We start from the raw sequence: 21,386 nt of genomic DNA, 5'->3' as shown, positions 1-21,386 counted from the left end.
GTGTGTCATCCAGCTACCCAGAGGACCTCTGCCTGGAATACGGCACATCAGCCGAAATGTAACCCACAAGGCAGTGTGGCCTCATTCTTCTCCCTTTCAACACGTCCCGCCACCTCTGTGCCCTCTTGCTCACTCAGGCTGTTGCAGGCAGTACCTGCAAAGCGTGCCACCATCAGCTCCTGGAAACCTCTGGTGTGTCAGAGGGGGCCCAGGACCACCAGCTGAGTAGGGGCGGGGGGTTGCCAACCCAGTCTATCACACTGACAGAGCTGCAGCCTTACTGTGTTGGGACTCATAGACCAGCTCCGCTTGTCCAACCGTGAGATGCAGCTCACTATCTGCTATCCAAGGCTGTTTGACAGCCAGATCTCTTCCAACCAGGAGCAGTCTTGCTACGGGGAGGGGGACCAGACAAAGTTCTCCTTCACTCTCTTAGCTGCATACATCCCCTTCCAAAGGCTGCAATCCAGGAGAGCCTTGTCTCCAATGAAAAGAGCTCATGATGCCTCAAGAACCTCTGGTTGCTCTTTCGAGGCCCATGCTAACATTTGGTGGCCTTGAAGAGGATCATCTGAAAGGGAAGTATCCAGACAGCGTTGTGTCTCACTGCCAAAGCTTAGTCCAAAAGGCATAAGAGCAGCCTCGTGAGTTCTTGCTGGTGGAGGATGGGGAACAAGAACTTCCCTCTGTCCTGGGCTTGCTGAAGTTGTTTTACACCTCTGTTGGTTGACCAACAGTGGCTTATGTAGTCCAAGCTGACTCCTAATTGCCTACGGGACTGGGTAATCCAGGCTGGTTGTGTTGCCTGTGGAGAAGCAGGGTTACCCTCGGGTACCTAATGACTGGCAGAGGGCTGAGCTGCCTGAACGTGCTCAGCCTGGCACCAGAAGGGCCAAACCAGCTGTGAAGAAGGGAGATAGAGTGGTGTAGGATTGCTTTTACTTTTGTTTTTAATAATTATTGAATTTAGTGTTCGGTAGGGTGAAAAGCGCACTTAGAGATGTGATGAAAGGCACTTTAATGAGAATTTTCCAGAGTTCATACCCTGGGTTTATGGCCTGCAATAGCAGAAAGGAGGATGCTGGTTTTTGTTTCCTGCTCCTCTGCAGATCCATAAGCTCGCAGTTTCTCAGGCACCTCTGTGGGCCAGGACAGAACATGCTCTGTGTTTATGCTCCCTCCTTTCCTCTTACTAGTCTTGCCAGGGCCAGAGCTCAGAGAGGGCTTCAGGGTGCTTTTGCTTTAAATGGGCTCTGAGGGGCTCCACATGGCCCTGGGGAAGCAGAGGGAACAGGTCCCATCCCTGATCCGTGACGTGCTTATACTCAGTTACGCAAGGGGACTGGCCTGTGCAGAAGTACCGTGAGGAAGGGCTCTGAGCCTGGTGGGAGCTGGCTTTGGGGGGTAGAAGAGAGGGCGCTGGCTGGTGCATTGCGCAGGATCTGTACCTGGTGGTTTTGTTCTCTCTGGGGTAGGCAGTTCCTGGGTTGCCACGAGATGGGCACTAGCTTTGAGGGGCGACTATTTCACAGAGTTTCCTTGGAGGCAGCCTATGGACCCTTGTTGGGAAGAGGTTTCACACTCAACGGCACTGAAGTGCTTCTGTGCTTTACAGTGCGTCTGCTTTCTGGGCTCAAAACCCTTTGGGGTGGCCTGGTGCTCTCTCAATCCCTCCTTGACCAGAGGCACCCTGCAGTCTTCCTTGGCATAGGCAATGTCCTTCTCGCAGGGCACAGCCTCCAGGCACACGCCTGAAGACACAAGTGAGGTCGAAGACAGGGTGAAGCAGGGATTATGGGTGAGCAGGGGCTAATGGTCAGGATGTATGTGAGCAGCATCTACTGTGGATGCCCTGAGGGATGGAGTGAGGTGCTGTAGGGCTTAGCTGGACTGCGCTGTGCTCTGCTCTAGCAGACAGGACCAGCAGGGCTGCTGGCCATTGCTTGTCTGTGAGAGAGGGGGTGGGAAGTCCCGCATCGACTACTGGGGGCCCACATACTCCGGGGAGGGCTTTTACCCAGACCTGCAGTGAAGTTTTTCCACAGCTTGCTGAGGAAATATTATTGCTCTTGGGAAGGACAGCGTGCCTCCATCAACCCTGTCATTATCTCTTCCTTGGTTGGGCACTCTCCAGTGCTCTTCGTCCTCTTCAGCCAGCTCCAGAGGTGATGAGCGCGAGCCCTGGACAGCTGGCTGTGCCAGACTCCTGCCAGTCTTGAACTCAGACTCACTTGTTCCTCTGTGTTGAGTACCACAAAGGATGTCTGTAATGGTGTTTGCTAGTTGGTCTACCCTGTGGTGGTCACCACCTGAGACACGTAAGACAACACAGTGGGATGTGCCCAGCCAAGCTGATCTGTATAAGGGACAGGCAGGTTGGATGAGGACTGTAATTCATGTAATCCCAACAGGAAGGTGTTGGCTCTACACCGCAGTTTCTCCAGTCATGGCAGCCTGTCCGTGCACACTGATGTGTGTGTAGGAAGTGTGCATAACATCCGTTCATTTTGGGAACCCTACCTACCAGCTGGGACAACTGGGGACTCAATTTCTGCTACACTGACCATGTAGCATCCTGCTTTTGTTGCCCCAAGCGCTGCTCAGCTCTTGCTGTGTGACTGTTCCCTGATGGCCCAGTGCTCACACGCCCTGTCCATTGGGGAGAGACGATTGTCAAGTGTTCGTTTGGGTACCTGAATGCCCACTAGCATGGCATGAATATTCCTGGCAGCAGTGCAGTGCAGGAGATTTCAGGCAAGCGAGTGTTGCAGTTAGTCTTTGACTTGTAATGATGCTCATTTTGTCAACGTCAGTGGGTTTATTTTGGGGTGTTTTGTAATTAGGGATTTCCTTATGGAGTTAGGGTACGTGCTGGGGAATTTGGGTTTATGCTGGGGATGTATAATCCCAGTTCTGAAGGAGCATTTCATTTCTGCAAATGAAACTAGCTATGAGTTACATAGTCACAGTTACATGCGTGAGCAGCCCTAAGGAAATGGAAGAAAATGCCTCAGTGTTTTTAATGAACCAAGCATGAGAACTGATTTTGAGCATCTGTAGGATATCAGAAGTCTAGATCAGAATTCAAGTATGACAACAGGGCTTATTTTTTGTAGTTCCTACCCAGACTGCATAGCAGACCTTTGGATTTGTCGCTAAATTTGGGGTTCCCATCCTCTTCTCTAATCTTTGAATCTCATTTCCTGACGATGTCTCAAGTTTTTCTTGAGATAAGACTACGGGGCTTATGTGAAGAGAAGGGAAGCGGACCTAGGCTCTGGCTGGGAGTCTGTCTTTGTGTGGGAGACCCTGTTATATGATGTCCCTAAACTTTAATGCAGCAGACTCTGTCCTACTCATGAACCCAGACACTAGATGCAGCTGAGCAGCAGATCAGGGGTGCCACCAGCTGGGTCTGGTCCATGGGGTCTGGAGAGGGACAGTGGTGATGTAATTCTGCTGCATAAAGGCAGGCAGTTTGGCTCTTACCTGTGAAGAAGAGGTGGGGAGGATACTGCCAGCTCTTGTGCACACAATGCATTTTCCCAGTCCTCGCTCAGGCAATACAGACGACATCCAAGCGGGAGCAGCCTGGTTTGGCTGAGAGAGGCAGCCAGACAGCCACTGAATGAACCAACAAGGTGCTTTTCGCGTGCAAGAGGACAGACGCCAGCCACTGGTCAGCAACGGGGCTCATTTATTATCTCACAAGAATGAACAACTTATACATCTGCAGTAATGTCAGCAGAACCAAAGCTTTGCCCAGGGCCTATGGGCTCCCTGCTGCGTTGGGCGGCAGTGGGAGGGTTTGTGATGGAGAAGATGGATTTGGGAGATCCCTGAGCTGCAGGGAGTGAATTTGAGACTGTTCCCAGTGGCCTGTGTCCTCCTGATGCCATCATCCCACAAGGCTGATTTCTGTTCCCTCCTTCTATATGAGTTGCCCTTAAAATAGGGGAGGGCAAATGCAGCCCCTAAAGTGGCTATTCTGTGTGGAGGATGTGTACCCAAGAACCAACAGCCTCTTCCAGGAGTGAGATTTGGGGGCAGTGAGGGAGCCAGACCCCATTTCCAGTGCGCCTGACCAGGAGCCCGGTGGGTATAGGCAGGAGTGCCCTGCGTGTGCTGCAGCGTGTGAAGGTGGCAGGAGAAATGAAAGTGGAGGGTGCCCGGAGTTCCCTTGGGTGGCTTGGCCAGGCGCTACCGAGTGATCCCAGGCAAGGCACGTACATTTCTCCAGGGAGGTGCTTGGATTTGGGTTTCTCTGCTTTAGGGTTCAGAGACCCCTTGCTAGACACTGTGGGCCAGATTGAAAGAGGGGCTGAGCATCCCCATCTCCTGGTATCATCTGAAAGTGGGGGTCCTGCCCAACCCATGAGGCTCCCAGTGGATGAAATGAAGCCTCCCAAAACGGAGGCAGTCCAAACCTCAGGTGCACACATAGATACACTGCTTTTAACCCACTTCCTCTGCTCTTCCAGTCGATGGCGTGGGGCAGACACAAGCCCATTGCCAGAGGCCTGTGGGACCTGCGGAGGACCCTGGAGGACAAGGCCTGAGGTCCCGATGGTTGGCCACGTCATTGCAGTCAGCCATTTCCATGTGTTCCTGCCACAGAGCAATGGCTTTTTCTTGCTAAGACGTCTCTGCCTTGAGAAGACATGCTTGGCTTTGCTGGAGGCTCCTCCTGGCTTGCGATGCTGTAGGATGACGAGGAGGAGGGTCTCCCTGACCCATCTCCTGAGCTGGTGGGGCTCTCTCCCAGGAAGTCCCTAGCAAGGGAAACACTTGCACAGGTAGTTTGTCTCCTCCCATGGCCAGCCCTGAGTATCTGGAGCTCAGTCTGAGCCCTTCCAGGCAAGTGGCAGCTGGCAGAGCGGTGCCGGTTGCCCAGGCAGATATGATGGGGGGTGTGGGTAGATGGGTTGTACTGGTGCTTTACATGGAGCAGCCTGCTGTCACCTTGCTGGCCACCTGGCACTGGGGCTGGCCCTCAGTGTGTGGTGTGGGGCTGTTCGGCATGGCTACTCAGAGGAGATTTATAAGTGAGACGTGTAGGGCGGCGTGGGCGGGGAGGGGAAGAAGGCTATCCGGAGGCTGCTGCCAGCTGGATCTCGGCTCTCTGAAGCGATCAGCACCTCACTGTCATTGAGGCAGGGACAATGCTCAGAGAAGCCCCTCTCCTTCCTACTGGTGCCCACCCTTTGCTGGCAGGGGACGAGCGTCATGGAGGGGAAGCTGTAGCTGTCAAGAATGGGATGCACTCCCAGGGAATCAGGTGTCTCGAATATGTGGTCAATGTCAGAGAAGCTCACCAGAGCCTGGGTGGAGTCATAGGAGCTTTTCTCCATGTCATCGACCCCACAGGACTGGGGGTATCTCCCCTTGTCCTGGCCCTTCTGCCTCAGCAGGCGGAGGTCATCTCTGAAGTGGGGGTTGAAGAGCAGGTACAGCAAGGGATTCAGGCAAGCGGGCAGGGGCAGGACCACAAGAAGGACAGATTTGATGACCTCTGGGGTGATGAGGAAGAGGCTGAGTGTGGAGGAGAAGGTGAGGAAGGCCACTGGGCAGTAGAGGAGGCAGTTGGTGAAGATCAGCCAGGCCACGTGCTTGACCATGGCACAGTCCCAGACAGCGCTGAACTCCCCCTTCAGCAGGTTGCAGTAGAGTCGGATGTAGGTGCCCGTGATAGTCAGGAAGCAGAGCATGTTTGTCATCACCAAGGCCACAGTGAAGCCCAGGGTGGCGGGCTTCCCATCCGGGATGGGATATGGGAGGCAGAGAGGGGATGCTCCGTATTCCCCAATGGAGAAGAGAGGCAGAACGGCAGCCACAGAGGACAGCAACAGGCAGCAAAAGGCAGCAGCCTTGACCTTGCCTAAGGAGGGTGACTTTCCATAGCCCCGCACACAGGAGACTGAAATGCTGCACTGCACGGCAGCCAATGTCAGCAGAAAGATGGCAGCCTCGGAAGCAAACACTGACAGGAACCCTGTCACCCTGCAGCCTGCGCCAGTCTCCCACCTGGCGCCGTATTTGGCGAACTGGCCGTAGGTCAGGGCGTCGACGAGGGCCAGCATACTGCAGTAAATGCCGGTCAGCATGTTGGCTCCAGCTATGGAGCCGATGATGAACTTAAGTGGAGAGAGGTAGCTGGGAGAGGCAAAGACAGCCACAATGACCAGTCCGTTGCAGAGCACCGAGACCAAAACGATGACCCAGACTCCCAGGCGGATGATCCAGCTCTCAAACAAGTGATCGCAAGGCTTGAAGGGACCTGGAAGAAAACAAAACCTGAAGTTAAACCCAGAATATACTGCTCTGGTCTAGTGGTGCTACTCGGAGCCGTGTCCAGGTCATAGCCCTCTCCTGGCCCCACCAGCCAGGAGAATGCAGAGGGCTGGAAAGGAGCATACAACATTGTCTGCCCTCTCCTGCAGCAGGATGGCAGCAGTGCCACCTCTTGGCTCTGAAACAACTCCCCTGTGCTCCTGTCCCCACACTGGGGTGCCTCTGGCATGCTGACCAGGTCCTCCACTCAGATCTTGCCCAGGGCAGAAACGAGGTGCAGGGAGAGGTTGCACGGGAAATGTGAGAAATGGCAAACTCATCAGAGCTCCTAAAATATAAAAAGGTTGGGGTCTGGCAAAACCTTTTTGCTCTCATGTCCCACACCTGCCCTGCAATGAATCCTGTTCAATGGGGTAGAGTCTGAGCTCCAAGTGGGCCTTTGTCCAGAGGAACTCATGACCATAAAGCCCCACGTTTCTGTGGGACTACGGACCCACTCACAATCCTGGTGTCAGCCTGGCATTTGGGCCCCTCTGCCATTAGCTGCTCCTTCTCATTGTACCCCCTGGGATCTTGGAGTTAGGGGTGTGGAGACATGCGAGAGACGGCCAGATGCTGCATCCAGCTCTGACGATTGCCAACCTCTGCCCTTGTACTCAAGACCTTGGCTAAGTGGTGTCGTATTGTTTCTGCATGAATGACCTCTGCACGGAGGGGATGGCCAAGATGAGATGAAGTGTTAGAGCAGGAGGGAGAGAGAGCTTGCCGGGAGGAGGAGGAGGAGAGAGCTGGGGTGGCAGGGAAGGGAGAGAGGGGCCTGGGCAAGGAGAATGTGGAGAAATGTCAGGAGAAAGAATGGTGGAGGATGGACATGGGGAGAAGGGGGAGGTCATAACGGGGTAAAAAAGGGACTGGTGTGGATGCTGTTTGCCAAAGGAAAAAGAAGAGAGCAGGGAGAGACCGTGCAATGAGAGAGAGTTGCCTCTGGGAGGGATTTGGATGTTACAGTGAGAGGCTCAGGGTGGGAGCTCAGCAAAACCAGAAACAGGACGGCCCAAGTTTTAGGTGGTAGAGAGCAAAAGAAATTAGAAGAAACGGAGAAATCTTGTTCAGCTCAAAGCGGGTGGAGGTCTTTAGCTGGTTTTCCTCAGAGAGCCAGCACCTCTCTACCGAGGCAGCTAAGACCTTATTCCTTCTTGTCTCTTTTGCAGCTAACTCAGTGGGACAACTGGCAAAAACTCTGCTGGTGTCTTACAGCTGCCTGGATAGAGCCAGGCCTCTCCAGCTTCCAGCTCTGCTTGTGTAGGACACCACCGAGCTGTGAATGGGGACAAAATCAGAAGGCAGCTTCCTCATGTCCCAGCCAGCCTGTACCTGCTGGCATCTCCCTTCGCTCCCTTTCTCAAGAAACAGAGCAAAATACCCCTGCTGTCTGCAGTGCTGCAAGAATGATCAGGAGATCAAGGACAAGGTCTTGTCATGCAATATTCTGGGCTGGCTAGGACAAAGCACAGTCTATGTCTTGCAAGGGAACAGGAACTTCTTGAGAGCCAGAGTCTGACTGTGGGCAGGTTGGTGGGTGCTGGAGGAGCTGGTGATACCTGGGATTTCTGGTGAGGGGTACCTCTCCTCTCCTTATAGGAGGGCAGCTACCTCTGAGTGTGAGCTGTCCTCACTTGTCCTCAGAATGGCCAGAGCCCAACCACTGAGGCTTCTGATCTATATGTCTGTGAGACGCTGCAGGAATGCTCATGGGATCCTGGGGCTTTCGAGAAGCTCAAAGGATCGCAGCTGTATTCAAAGCAAAGGTTTCCCTGGCTGCTCACCGGGGCTTGGCGTGCACTGAATAGTGGGGTGCAGCTTTGATTCCTCAAGGTCCAGCTGGAGGTCATCTGCATCTAGGTCATCTGGGGAGAAAACAACAGAGAAATGGTGCTCAAAAAAGACCAAGCAGGGCCATCAGGGCTAACTGGGCCAGAAGCTTTTCCCACTGCCTGTCCTCAACACAGACCTTCCCAGCCGGTTCCCAGCCCACAAGTTCAAAGTAGCTGCCGGTTCAGTTTGTCCCCTGCAGTCACTGCTGTAGAGGGAGAAAGTCTTGTAGATGGTGGTGGGTTGCAATGCACTGCAAAACCTCTCAGGTTTTAGGTTACTCCCAATATTTGAAGTGTAAGAGCCCCAGATCCCAGAGTTGTGTGACTGCAGATGCCTCCTCCCAGCATGTTTTATTAAAAATAAAGAAATATTCTAGCCTATGTGGTTACAGAAAACAAAGCCTTCAAATGCATCTTCTGAATGGAAGCTTTCTTGGCAGGCCTTGTCCAATGTTAGTTCATCAACAAGGACTTAAGAGCTTTGTTCAAAGAGAGCCATTAGCCTCAACTTGCAGCACAAATTCTTCATCAGCAGCCACCACCACCACCACCACCAAACAGCTCAGAAGCAAAAAGACAAGAGAACCCAACAGTTATTACTTTATTTTATGTCCTATGATTTCTTGGGACTGCGATGCCTTGTTTTTACCCCTGCAGGTTCCCAGCCCTGGATGTGCTTAAGGGCAGACTGATGGCCCATGCCTGCAGACTTTGGATCCGTGGGGTTTGTGCGACCAGACTGCACTGCCCTCAGAGCCCAGCCTGCTGGGCCGGCATTTCCATCACGCTGGCAGCTGCACCCTGGGCCAGGCTTGGGCTCTCTGGTGGTCAGGCAGAGAATCCCTGGCTGAAGGAGAAGCTGTTAGAAGAGAAAGGGGCTGAGACCTCAGCTGTGTTTTCCATGACCTGTAGGTGTAGGTCATCACCAAGGAGAATGGCATCCTCTTAATCTAATCCAAGACATGCTTTTCTGCTTTGTTCCTTGTTCCTCTTCGTGAACTACCGCTGATTCGCAGCACTGGGACACAGTGAGGACAGCTGCTGTCCTGCTGCACCATCCCCACCCATGGCACCAGCACGGCCTTCTGCTCCCAGTGGAGGTCTCTGGAGGGTTTGCTGCAGGCAGCAGGAAGGGGAAAGGATGTGTTTTGAGTTTGCTACAGCCCGATAGCCAGGCAGCTGGACCTGTGGCTGTGGGATGAACTCTCCCTTGGATGGTATGGATGGAAGCTGGTGCCCAGGTGTGCACCTGGCAGCTCAGACGCTGGCCAGGAAAGCCAGTTTTCACAGTGCTGAAGATATGGCTAATTTAAGTGGGATTTAGTTGCCTAATCTGTTTAGAAATGGTGCCTCTCAAGAGATTTGCTCTCCGCCTGTGTTTGAAAATACAATTGGGATTATTCGATTAAAGAATGATGACAAATAACGTGCTATCTTTAGTGCCTCCTGACAAGCAGTGTGGCTTTCTCGGCTTCAGTGAGGTTTGGGAAAAAAATGCCATTTTTTAAATCTGTCTGTATAAGAGTTGAAATATTACTGCTGTTTTGGAGTCTGGCAAGAAAACACTCACAGTGGGATGGAAAAATTTTTCCTGCTTGTATTTTATAGTCTTACAAATCTCCAGTGTCCTTTCCATCCACAATGCGGAGGCTGTGATGTGCAGTCACGACACCCAAATCAACGCAGAGACTTGCACTTTCTGTGCCCTCCTGCCACCCCCAACCCATGGAAATGTTGAATTGTAACCTGCCCCCATCGCTTTTCTCTCCAAAGGGCCAGAATGCACCAAGGCTGGTTTTAAGCATAGGTTAAATATTTGCATGAAGCGAAGGAGCGCTCTTTTGTTTTGCCTGGACTACTGAGCTGTGAATTGCAGAGCAATCCCTGGCCAGCACAGTGGGATTCAAAGCAGAAAATGTCCCTCTCTCTGCTGGAAATCAGTACTTCTCCCAGCCTGGGAACGGCAGAGATAAGAAAATGGCTGTTGTGTTCTAGCAAGGCAGACTGCATTGTTTTTGCAGTAGCCCTTATTTAGTTAAATTTTGCTAAGGCACCTCCACTTTTTGAGGCCTTCTGGAAAAAACTCACTTTGCTAGTAGTGACCTTTCCATGGAAAATGGTTCCCACATGGCCGTACCAACACCAAAGTAGGAGGAAGAGGAGAATTGGTGGAGAAGGGGTAGAACAAAAAAGACGGAGCTGGATGCTTCTTCCACTTTTGTATTGTCCGCCTTAGCCAGGGCAGTGCCCACGCGGGGTTGGCAGGTAATTGCTCTCTCCCTGAGAGTTAGGGCAAGGCGTCTGGGCAGGTGCTTTTTGGGGGACTTGAGTAGCCTTCTTGAATGACAGAAGTAGGAGAAGTGTCGCTCTAAGGAGCCTCCAGGGTTTGCTGGATGGTCGCAAATGTTAATTAGTCAGCTTTACAAGCTAATGGAGGTGCTGGACTGGGTAAAGCGGTGTCCTATTGTCAAGGATAACTGTACAAGTGTGTTCTCTTCTCACTTTCTATAGCTTTGTTCCATTATTCCAAACATATGCTTGTAAGTAAATACATCCCCTTCTGTCCTCAAACCGGTGGTCCCCAGGGGGGTGCTGGGTCTGTGATGGAAGTGCCCTGTGGCAGCGGCAGTACTTGCATTTTGCCTGTCCTCCCTCTGCAGCCGGTTTGGGAGGGTGACAGGAGTGAGCTGCCGGGGAGCCCTGGGTGGATGTCCTGTGTGACAAGCCCCTGAGCCACCTCTGGGCTGCTGCCTAGCCACCCGGACAGGCTTGGGGCAGGGGTTGCAGCTAAACACCGCTGATTATAATCCAAAGAGGCATATCCCAAGCACCAAAAATTTTGGAAATGGGACCTTGAATATCTGTCGTGACAAGGTGACAGAGTGATGAGACATGCACTAGCCACTCTCCTTTGGGCCTCAGGTGGCCGTTACTCTGATGTCAATGAACACACCTGGGTGGTGTCCAGGGGGTTCCCACGGGGGCCCTGGGAGTATGGGAAAGAGCTGAGCTGGCCTCGGGGTCTGTGGCACCACATGCACCCTGTGGCTGGAGCCAGACGGTCCCTTGGGTGCTGGGCTCAGCTGAGGGATGGCTGCTGGGTGCAGGTGTGGGAGGCAGCACTGCCTGGCTGCTGGAGCAGGGCTGTGCCACCCAGGATCCATTTCTCTCCCCTACGCGGCTGCCTGGGACAAGTCACCTTTCAGCACCCAGCGGTGAGGTTCTGCGGGCTGGTTAAGGGCTTCTCAGTTCCCTGCTGGAAGCACTACGCAGGGCTGAGAGGACATGGCTGTTTGGAAGCATTCCCCATCCCACTCGCAAGTTCGCCCGCAGCATCCAAGCACCCTGACGAGCCTGGCTGTACACGGCAGGGACAGAGCCCCGAGTTATTTTCTCTTAACGAGACCACTTCATCTCTTACATAAAAGGAATGTTTGGGAGCTTTTTTCCTCTTTAATGAGGAAGTGTTACAAGGTCCGTATAACACAGCTGAATACCACTGGTGGCCATCAGAAAGGAACCACTGGGGACAGAAATAAAGCAACAATTAATTAAGTAAAATAGCAATATTGCAAAACCCTCATGGTCAAGACTAGAGCAGGCATTGCTGAATGGTGTGAGAGTCATCTGCAAAAGCTGCACATAGTAACGAAGGACGTTCTTGTGCATTTCACGTTTGCGCCCCTGTGGTTTGATATTTCAAGACAAACCTTTAACATCCGAAAATGTGAGCCTTTATGAGCTGCCAATAGTCTCATCTGGCACATCTTAGAATCAGTCAGCATTCCCCTCTGGTCCTAATATCTCATGAATACACACAGGGCTGAGACTGGCTTGGAGGCCTGGGAGCCTGCGGTAGGGATTGGTCTGGGAGGGCCAGGAGAGAGTGTCCTTTGAGACACCAAATGCTTTGGTGCCTGGCAAGTGCAGTCTGTAAGCAGTACTATGGGCCCTGGCTGCGAGCAGGTCTCTTCACAGGATGCTGTAATTTGCCGGGCAAACACCCCAACTTTATGCACAAGGACTATTAAAACATTGGCTGCATTAATGATGGAAAAACTGACCCAGCTGAGAAGAAATTCCTGCAGCAATGACCGTAACATATGGCTTCTCTGCACTGTCTGCCCAGTGTAACCAACAAGTCTACCATGCTTCCAGGAGCCACATCATGCTGGTAGGAATCACACTTGCTAGCCTCTGGCTGGACTTTGTACGCTGCTAAAGTTTATTCTCAGTCTGTGAAGGATCGGGGCAGGGCAAATGGCAGGAGCACGGACGCAGGGCTCGTGACTCACTCGCTGGCTGTGTCATAAAGTCTCTGGGTCATCCCGGCTCCCATCACTGCTGCGACACAGAGAATCCAGCTGCGCTGGGTCAGTATCTGTCTCCAGATGTCGTCCTGCCTGCTTAGGATGCAGGAGGAGGTTCTGCAGAGCCCCTGGTTATGGCTCGCTGCTCCCAGGAGCAAGTGAGTCAAGTGCTCCCCAGGGACTCAGCCCTCTCCCATCTCCCGCAGGCACACAGCACGGTGCGGTTTTGCCTACGGGGCATTTCAGACCTCGGAAGTATATGTGGCCTCTGTATTTAACACAGCATCCAAGCTGTGTCCTGAAATGCTATTTCCACTCTCCAGCAGTTACAGAGGAAGCAAAGGGGCTCATGCTTTTCTTCACATTATTCTGAGATTCCCTTGCAAAGGGATCACACCAGCTTTCCGCCTGGAGCTGCTGTTGTGCTGTGAGTCTGCGGGTGCAAGAGTTGCGCTTTGCACGCTCCTCTGCTGGCCTCGTGCAACAGATTTCATGGAGGTCCATGCACAAGCACATTTTGGAGCACAGAATAAATTAAGTCTTGAACAGAAAGCGCTTCTTGTCTTCAACTGTGGAGCCACTTCTGCCTTGCGTAGGCTAACCCCTGTGCTGAGCTCATCATAGTCCCCAAAGGTGTCCTTTCGGTCATACCCAACCTCGACCTTTGCTGTAGCATGAAGGTACAAGTGTAGCACAGACACAGGTCTCTGTCTCCAGCCAGCTGCACATACCAGTTCTTTGAGTTCATGCTCTTATTCAGATTAGTCCTGGGGTCCATCCTCTGTGTATTGTAGCAACAAAGACTGATGTCCTACCAAAGGCTCCATACTGCCCAGAAGTCTAGTGACCAAGCCCAGAAGCTGTCCAATGTAACCTCAGCCACCTTTCAGCGGCTTGGGTAGCCTCCCTCTACAGTCAGCAAGGCCAAATTATCAGATGTGTCCATGCTGTCGAGGACTGCCAGATCTTTCTGTTAGGTTGTGGAGGTCTGGATGCGTCAGATCAGGTCTCTCTCCAGTGCAGTGACACTAATTGAAGCCCGTTCACAGCAACTGGCCACCGTAGCTGGAGAAGGATCAACCCGCCTTCCCCGAGGCAGGTGTAACTCCATGGCTAGCACTGGGACCACTCCTGCAAATGCAGGATCGCATCCTAGCTCGCAGCATGGCCCCGCCCATGGATCGATCACCGTTCAGCCCAGTTTACTTACAGTGATTGTCAGCATGACCTGCAAACAATTCCATGGTCCTCTTGTGGGCATCTTCCTCCTCAGGGCTCATGTCTTCTGCCTCCCATTGGTTGGACATCTTGAAGAAGCTGTTGCAGCTTCCATAGGCACAGCACTGGTAGGCGTAAGGTACCTCAAGGATTCTGTAAAGGGGGAAAGCAGAACTTTTAGGTGTGTCACCTCCATGACCTGACTCTCCATTGTTTTGCACTTTTTGCTTAATTTGCACGTGTGATAAAAGCCCGTCTATCATGTGATGGTTACACAGGAGCAGGACTTTGGTGAAAAGGATTCCACGTAGGACAGAGCATGGGCCTAAGTCACCCCTCGGTGTCTCGGCACTGCCCCACTTTTGGTGCTTAAGACACCGTCTATCAAGAGGATGTTGTCAAACACCAGGTTTGGAAACTGCACTAAAGTTCCTGGATAGTTCCTAAAAAACTTTCTGCAGTTCTCCCTAGACTGAGTTAACCTCTCTTTCCCGTGCCTTCTGCCAATACGCCATGTGCGTGTAGAGTCTTCATCTTTTACCCAAAGGCCACTTTTTGCTGGGCATCCTTTCTTTTGTTCAAGGTGAGAAGCTTCCTGAGCGCTCAAGCAAGTGCAAGGTCCCCCTTGCTTGTCGCTGGAGGTCAGAGAGGCACCTCCAAACTCTGGTTCCGTGAGCCCAGCTCACCCCTGCCAGCTCAGGCAGGGAAATCTCAGGTCTCTCGAGTGCAGCGAGTTACTTTAATATGTCTGATTTCTACTTGAAAGTAGAATTGTTAGTTGTTAATTATAGCATGCATTACAAGGTTAATTAAACAGCAGCTGAACATCATCTGGATGAAATACCAGGCTATCAGTCAGCAGCTGCATTTTCTTCAAAGACAGAAAACTCCTGCTTCTTTGCTGGAAGTCAGGAAGACTGCTGATGAAGGCAAAGGGACCTCAGGTTTTCCAGACAATTAAGGTCTTCGGACAAGATGGTGAAACTCTATATTCTAAAAATATGCTTTTGTTTTAAGTTCCCAAACATTTCTGGCTGAGCCCTGGGAGGCTATGGAAACTCTGTATACAAGCTTGCTTCCTGTTACGAGCTCCAAATTAAATCCTATTATTGAAAGGTGGTAGGGAGGTACAGATCCTCCCAGGATGGCCAAGAACTGTTCTCAGATGATTCCTCCAGACACATGCCCCAAGAATAAGACTACTTAATGGCAGTACCCCAAAATTTAGGAAATATTACTGGGTCTATGACCTGGTGTGGTTCAACGAACAACTCCTGCAGACTTGGTGCCTCTGCTACAAATCCAAACCAGTTCCGCAGATGTTAATGGAATTAATTTAGAGGAGGAACATCCCTGAAAAGTGTTGAACTTGACCTGCTTTGCACAAGAGACTGCCGTCTTGGGTGTGGAAAACCCTCCAAAAGCTTCTGGGATCACCTGCTGTTTGGCAACCAGTCAGACAGCAGATCCCAGCTATGATGAGTCAAAAAAGTCAGAAGAGAAAGCCCTGCAGGCACCACTGCTGAGGCAGACCGAAGTGAGAGCTCCACGCTTTTCATCGGACCTGAGCTCTTAAGCCCAATGTTGGTGCAGTGGCCTCTGACCCCAGCAGGGGGTGTATGAATTTGAGAAGCTCCGGCCTTGAGATACAGTACTAGATGAATGGGAGCATCGGCTCATGCATCCTTGGCTCCAAGGAAACTACCTGGGAGACCCAACCAAAAGATGGCTTCACCTCAGGGGAATTTGAGTCATGGGGACCATGGGCCCATCAGCCTGAGGGAAGATGCCACGCTGGAGACCCACCACAAAGGGAGGGTCAGAAGAGCCAGAACCTGCCACGTGGCACCGTGCTCCGAGCCTTTTGCAGCCTCGTCTTGCTCAGTTTGACCCCTTCAGGCTCCTCATTAATCCATAGCAGACAAGACACGGCCACACAAACAGAGTTTACTGAAGGAAAGCTGGATGTCATTAGCTAGGACTGGCTTCTGGGAATGTTTTCCATTGAGAGGAGCCCTGAGCTGGGCCTGCTCCATGCTTTCCACTTGTGTGTGTGTTTGGGGTGGGGGTGGTGGTCCTGTGAGCGTATCACCACTCTCCCATGGAAGACTTTAAAAGATGAGGCGTGTTAGCAGCAGATGAAGCTTCCTCAACCTATTGGCCTGAAAGGATGGAGGAAAGCATGAGATAAACAAGGAAAGCAGGAGGCTGATTGCTATAAGCAAACACAGGCTGTGCTGAGAGCCAGGAGGGAAAGAGCCCACACCACCAGTACCTCATTTTGGGGAAGCTCTCCTTGGTGAAGGGCTCAGAGAGAGCCGGGTTGCCTTGGAGTTTCAGATGGGTCAGTCCACCCAAACCATCCAGAGGCAGCGTGACCAGTCGGTTATCGGTCAAGTCCCTGATGAAGGGAAAGCAGAGAGGGAGACCGTGGTCAGGGTTTTGCTGCTAGTGGTATCTCAGTCAGGCAGAGGCTTGGAGAGCCGTGCTGCCTGCCTTGCTTGATCCCTCAAATGTGATGCTGATATGGGGCTGGGTGCTGCACAGGGACCAGGCTCCTCTGGAGATAAATGGATTGATACTTCAATTCCTGGGGAATGTGAGGGGCAGGAGTTAATACCCACAGTGAAAACTCTCTGTGGTATCTACCTCTCTCTGCCCCATGCCTCTCTTCCCCCACCACTTCACCCATAATAGGTCAGGTGTGACCGCAGGTCCCAGCCCATAAAATACCCCAGAGCCTTAGGGAGGTGGTGGGGACTGGGAACCTCTCCAGAGCCAGCAAAGATTGTCTGCAATGACTCTTGCTGACATGGTGTATCGTGTTGATCTTTCATAAAGCATCTAAGGTGGATATGAAAGCATCAGAAAGTGGAGGCTTAAGGTTCAGGGTGAGACCATCTCAACGATGGCCACTTCTGCACTTTCATCATCCCTTTAATACTGATGGGAAACCTTGGTCTGCCCACGTCAGTGCTGAGACATGCACCTCAGCGCTGCAGCCTTCTGATATCTAAATGCCAGGTGTTCTGTCAGCCTGGGGAGTCAGTCTGAGGTCCTCAGATACCTGCTGTCCATGGCCCACTGTGAAAGAAATATCACTGCAACTTACAGCTTGGTGAGTGAGTGCAGGGTCACAAAGGCTTCAGGGTGAATAATCTGGATGTAATTCCAGCTCAGGTCTCTGCAAGGCAAGGACATGCCAGTTAGAGGGGTGCAGAGCAGGGCAGTGGAGCTGCTGACACTGGCCTGGTCAAGGGCTTTGCTGTGAGCAAATGTGGGATCTGTAGCCCCTTGGCTGGCAGCAAGTTCTGCCTCACTGCAGCTCCCTGGAGACTCAAAACACATTTAAGTCTATATTTGGGTAGATTCTAATGGAGGGCAGAATAGTTTGCCTTGCAGGAGCTTCTTTACTGAGACCAATAGGAAAGGTTCCTTTTTGGGTTAATTTCTGTAAATTTGGAGCTTTTGTGCTAACATGCCAAACCTTAGAGCAGTAGACAGGTTATGCCTTAGTGCCAGAGCATCCCTGATGCGATCACACTGCTGGGTGCCTGGACCAGGGCAGATAGGGTCAGGAACTGTGTGGAAGGCAAACCAAGGTCATCTTAGAGTGTCTCCTGTCATGTGCAGTTGGCTTGTCATGGGGAGGATTCACGGAGGCTCCTCAATATGCTCTGCCTCCCTCTGAGCTAGAGGGCTCATCTCCCTCTGGCATCAGCAGAGGAACCAGCGTAGCAAGCAGCATTTCTGCTCCTAAGACTGACTTCGCGAGCAGTCTCCTACATATATCTACATCTATCCCGCCCTGAATGGAGCCGGGGGTGCCTGCCCAGACGTGTGCATCTCACTGCAGAAGGATAATGTTGGGCGAGATGAGTCCTTCCCACAGGGATCCAGGACATACCCAAAGGCAAATGCTAGAGCTTACACGCTCATCTGTACGTTTGTGTGACTACAGTGCGGCAGCGGCATGCTCGTGTTCGCATGCTTGTCTGCAGTGTTACACATGATACGTGAGCGTTCCTGCGCAGTTATAAACATGGTGTACGTGGCGCTTGTGGGATCTCCAGGAATGCTGGCCTATTAAATGACACTCCAATTGCTGCACCATGGGAAAAAACTTTTATGCGATTCAGTTCACTTCCTAACAGAACAGTAAATAAAGACCATCAGCACTTGGAGGGCTCTTCCCACACATCACAGGGAGAATCATGCCCTGTGGAGCTTTAATAGCTTCTCAAAGGTGCCAAGCACTTCAGTGAATTGTCTATTGCAAGGTCACTATGCATGTATGATATGTGCACGCTTGTGTGCACTTAAGATGTCTAACAGATGCTTTTGTGTTACGGGGAGACAGTTCCAAACCAAACGGGATGTTCTGCACAGACGTAGGAGTGCAGGGCCCAGGACCGCCACGTGTAGGGAAAGGGGTGCTAGAGCTCACGCACAGCGTGGTGAGTCCCTGCCACCAGTCCCTGTCTGCATGGGCATCTAGGAGGCAGGTGTCCGTAACGTGTGCTGTGCAACATAGGAGTCGCAGCGTGTTGTGAGAGCACGTTGGTGCGGAGTGTCGGCGTGTGTAAGCCTGGCAGGTTATGAGTTTATTTACAGGTGGTGTCCGCATGCAGAAGGAAAGGCGGGGGAAGGTTTGTGCCCTGTTCTTTTGTAAGGTGGAGTGGAAGAGGGACTGGACAGCAAAGCCTCCCAGCAGAGGCAGAGGGAGTGGGGTTGGGAAACTCCACATCAGCCTGGCTGGGTGCTCGCAGTTCCCCCAGCAAAAAGCCCAAGCGACCCCCCCAGCCCGGCCAGACAATACTTACATGGAGCGCAGGGCCATCAGCTGCACAAAGGTGTCTGCTCTGATTTCATGGATCCTGTTGTGCTGGAGACCACTGAAAAAGCAGAAATGGGTTTGAGAAAATAGCTGAAGGCAGCGTTCACACTTAGTAGGATCTTTGTCCCATGGAAGCGATGCAAACTGTCACAGTGGAAATTTTCATTCAAGCTTGGGAGGCCTACTCTTATTTCAAGGGGTAAACAGGATGAGCAACAAAACAGCTCCGGGGCTCAGACAGCCTCTCCTTTTGGTGCCATCGTGGTATAGTAAAGTGCCATTGATGTGCAGTGGTTAAAGGTGCCCCATTATCTCCAAAGCCATGCTGGTCTCCCACTCTGCTCCACCCTAAGCCTGCAAACTGCTTGGTCCAGAGCAGAAGAGGAGAGCGTGGAGCCAGTGAGTCAGCAAAGCAGCCTGTGTGACCCTTCAGGAAGGACTAAAGGTGCTGCCCTTTGCTGTAATGATGATGAAGAGGTTTTGAGGACTGAAGGCATCTTAGCTTTTCATGAAGAAAAATCCGGATGTCTTGCTGAACCCACCACCCACAACCTCCATGGGTGTTTTCATAAAGTGCCTCAGGCCCTGTACGTCTCCCTTCCAGCAGCCTCCTGCGCTCCCTGGGGTGGGGAGGGAGCCGGGTAAGAGCTGGCCACGGTGTCTGCTGACTGACCTGTGCACTCCCCACACCCCTCGAGAGACAGCTAGAACTGATCCAAGCATCCACTTTGTGGGAAACATTCCGAGTTTTTCAGTTTTCTCTTCCCCAGTGTGGAGACATGGTGAACATTTTTTAAAATTCCTGCAAAATGCCCGTCGCGAATTCCCAGCCCTGCAGAAGCCACCTCCTTGTGTCTGACCTTCTGCAAGGGGAGACAGCCACTGCCTAGTGCTCTACCTACAACTGCTCCCTCGGTTTGTTGGGTATCTGACCTGCTTTCGGACTCAGAAATGACCTTGACTCATCTCCCACAAGGACCTGCCAGTGATGGCTGTCATGTCTCAGACGGTATTTGGCCGCACGTTCATGTCCCAGAGGCAGGGGCTTGAGCATCTCACATCTGCTCTGCTGCTGGTTTCTCAGTGCCCCTGTAGCCAAGAAGGCATTCCTTGTACTCCTAGTTAAGATTTCCAGTGAGGGCCACGGGGAGGTCTGTGCACAAATTGAGGGGTCTCAGGTAGGGGAGCACTGAGTGGGAAAGCACTGATTGGAGCAAGCTAGTGAAAAAGAATTCAGGGATGTTTAGCTGCGAGGGACCACCTGTGTGTTGCAGGTGAAAACCTGCCCATTGGCAGTTACAGCAGAGCGACTGGCAGATGCAAGCTGTTTGCGTGCCAGCCCGTACCACTGTGCACCACCAGACTTGTTTAGAACGTATTTCCCAGCAGGAATGCTGATGCCTGGTGGGGGTGGAGCTTACAAGATGGTAACTTTGGGCTTAAGGGACCAAATACTCATTTTGTAAGAAAATGTTAATTTAAGACACAGTCTGTCTGACTTAAGTAGTCTGAAAGAAGGATTCACTGTGCTTTTATAGTAATGATAAGTCTGAATTTGGCATATTATAAAATATTGTAAGAAGAAATTAGGACACAATGTGTGAAACTACAGGTTTGGAATTGTGAAAGTTTGTCCTTTTTTTCCAAACATTTTCCTGGGGGGACTTTAGGTAAAAATATGTCCAGCTCTAATTTTGTCCTCAGAGCTCCCGTGATTTCACACAGTGTCCTAATGTCCGGTTTTGGTAAGGCTGGATGAAATGGTCTGCCCATCCAGGCTGGGGTGCTGCTGAGAGAGGGACGACCTCTCCAGTGTATTTTTTGTGGGGATGCTGCTCCCACACATCTGTTCTTCCAGGTTTCAGAATTCTATAAAAAGCCATGACATCTATTATTTTCATATTTTTTTTCCCAAAAAGGCCAAGAGCTTCTGTTAGATTTGAAATGTAGGGCCTGATCTACAGACACTTTGAACTGAATTTGAATAACTCTCAGAGCAACAGAGGTGCCTCCCAGGGCCCAGAGGAGCCCCAGTTCAAGTGCTACAAGTGAGGAAGGCATCAGTCTTCTCTACGGAGGGGAGAGCTGCTTTCTGCCTGTGGCATGGGACCCCTCCTTGAAGCAGAAGACATTTATGCTAGAGGTAAACGCCATTCTTGATTAGCTCATACTGGGACTTGAGTTAGTGAAATGAAATTCAGTGCTGTCATGTCCTACTTCTGTTTGCTGTGGCTGGGACCTCTGAAAAGACCTGAGTTAATTACACTCTCATGCACAGCGGATGTATTTTTATTGTGTATTTGTGCAAGGGCAAAGCATGGAGCTCTGGTCCACTTGCAATCTAAATAGTGATTTATAATGCTCAGCTCTCCCAGTGCTTGGTGAAGGCTGAGTTTTGTGTTTGGGAGCTACCTCTATCCCCAAATCATCCCCTTCCCCCCCAAGCAAGTGAGAGCATCTCTTTACTCACAGCTCCTCCAGCCGCTGACACCGGTGGAAACTGGGCAGATCTTCGATTTGGTTGTGTGACAGTTCTCTGCAGGGAAAGGACCAGCACAGAGACGTTAGAGGAGATTGAAAGCGAGTGCCGCTGAGCCCTCCCTTGGAAAGCAGATATTGCTGGAGAGGGGCATGACCTGACTTCCATTTTGCACAGCTGCAGAGAGCGATAACCCCAGGCGAGGGGGATCTCCGCTCTGCACACACCTGATGCTTGCTCTGTGCATCTTTGTGCCAGGCAAGGATTGCTCAGTGCTTTACCCACTCATCCAGCCCCAGCCCAGCTCCCTCCAGAACAAGCTGTGGACTGACAGAACTGCTTCTACAGCTGGGGTGGGCTTTTCCTCCCCAGCCCCA

General features: G+C 51.8%; 1 protein-coding gene across 1 annotated transcript in view; it reads right to left on the bottom strand.

Annotated features, from left to right (window-relative positions):
* Positions 1 to 3,972: 3,972 nt before the first annotated feature.
* LGR6 (leucine rich repeat containing G protein-coupled receptor 6) overlaps positions 3,973 to 21,386 on the bottom strand; it is a 150,056-nt gene continuing 132,642 nt past the window's right edge. The window contains exons 12-18 of the mRNA XM_063356428.1: positions 21,001 to 21,066; positions 18,517 to 18,588; positions 16,806 to 16,877; positions 15,969 to 16,094; positions 13,686 to 13,846; positions 8,118 to 8,198; positions 3,973 to 6,277 (exon numbers count right to left, since the gene is read on the bottom strand). Of these exons, the coding sequence (XP_063212498.1) occupies positions 5,040 to 6,277; positions 8,118 to 8,198; positions 13,686 to 13,846; positions 15,969 to 16,094; positions 16,806 to 16,877; positions 18,517 to 18,588; positions 21,001 to 21,066 (1,816 nt within the window). The 3' untranslated portion in view covers positions 3,973 to 5,039. The remainder of the gene's footprint in view (positions 6,278 to 8,117; positions 8,199 to 13,685; positions 13,847 to 15,968; positions 16,095 to 16,805; positions 16,878 to 18,516; positions 18,589 to 21,000; positions 21,067 to 21,386) is intronic.

This window comes from Chroicocephalus ridibundus, chromosome 20, assembly GCF_963924245.1.
Source record: "Chroicocephalus ridibundus chromosome 20, bChrRid1.1, whole genome shotgun sequence".
Classification (NCBI taxonomy): Eukaryota; Metazoa; Chordata; class Aves; order Charadriiformes; family Laridae; genus Chroicocephalus; species Chroicocephalus ridibundus.
This window is presented reverse-complemented; position numbering and strand designations above follow the sequence as displayed.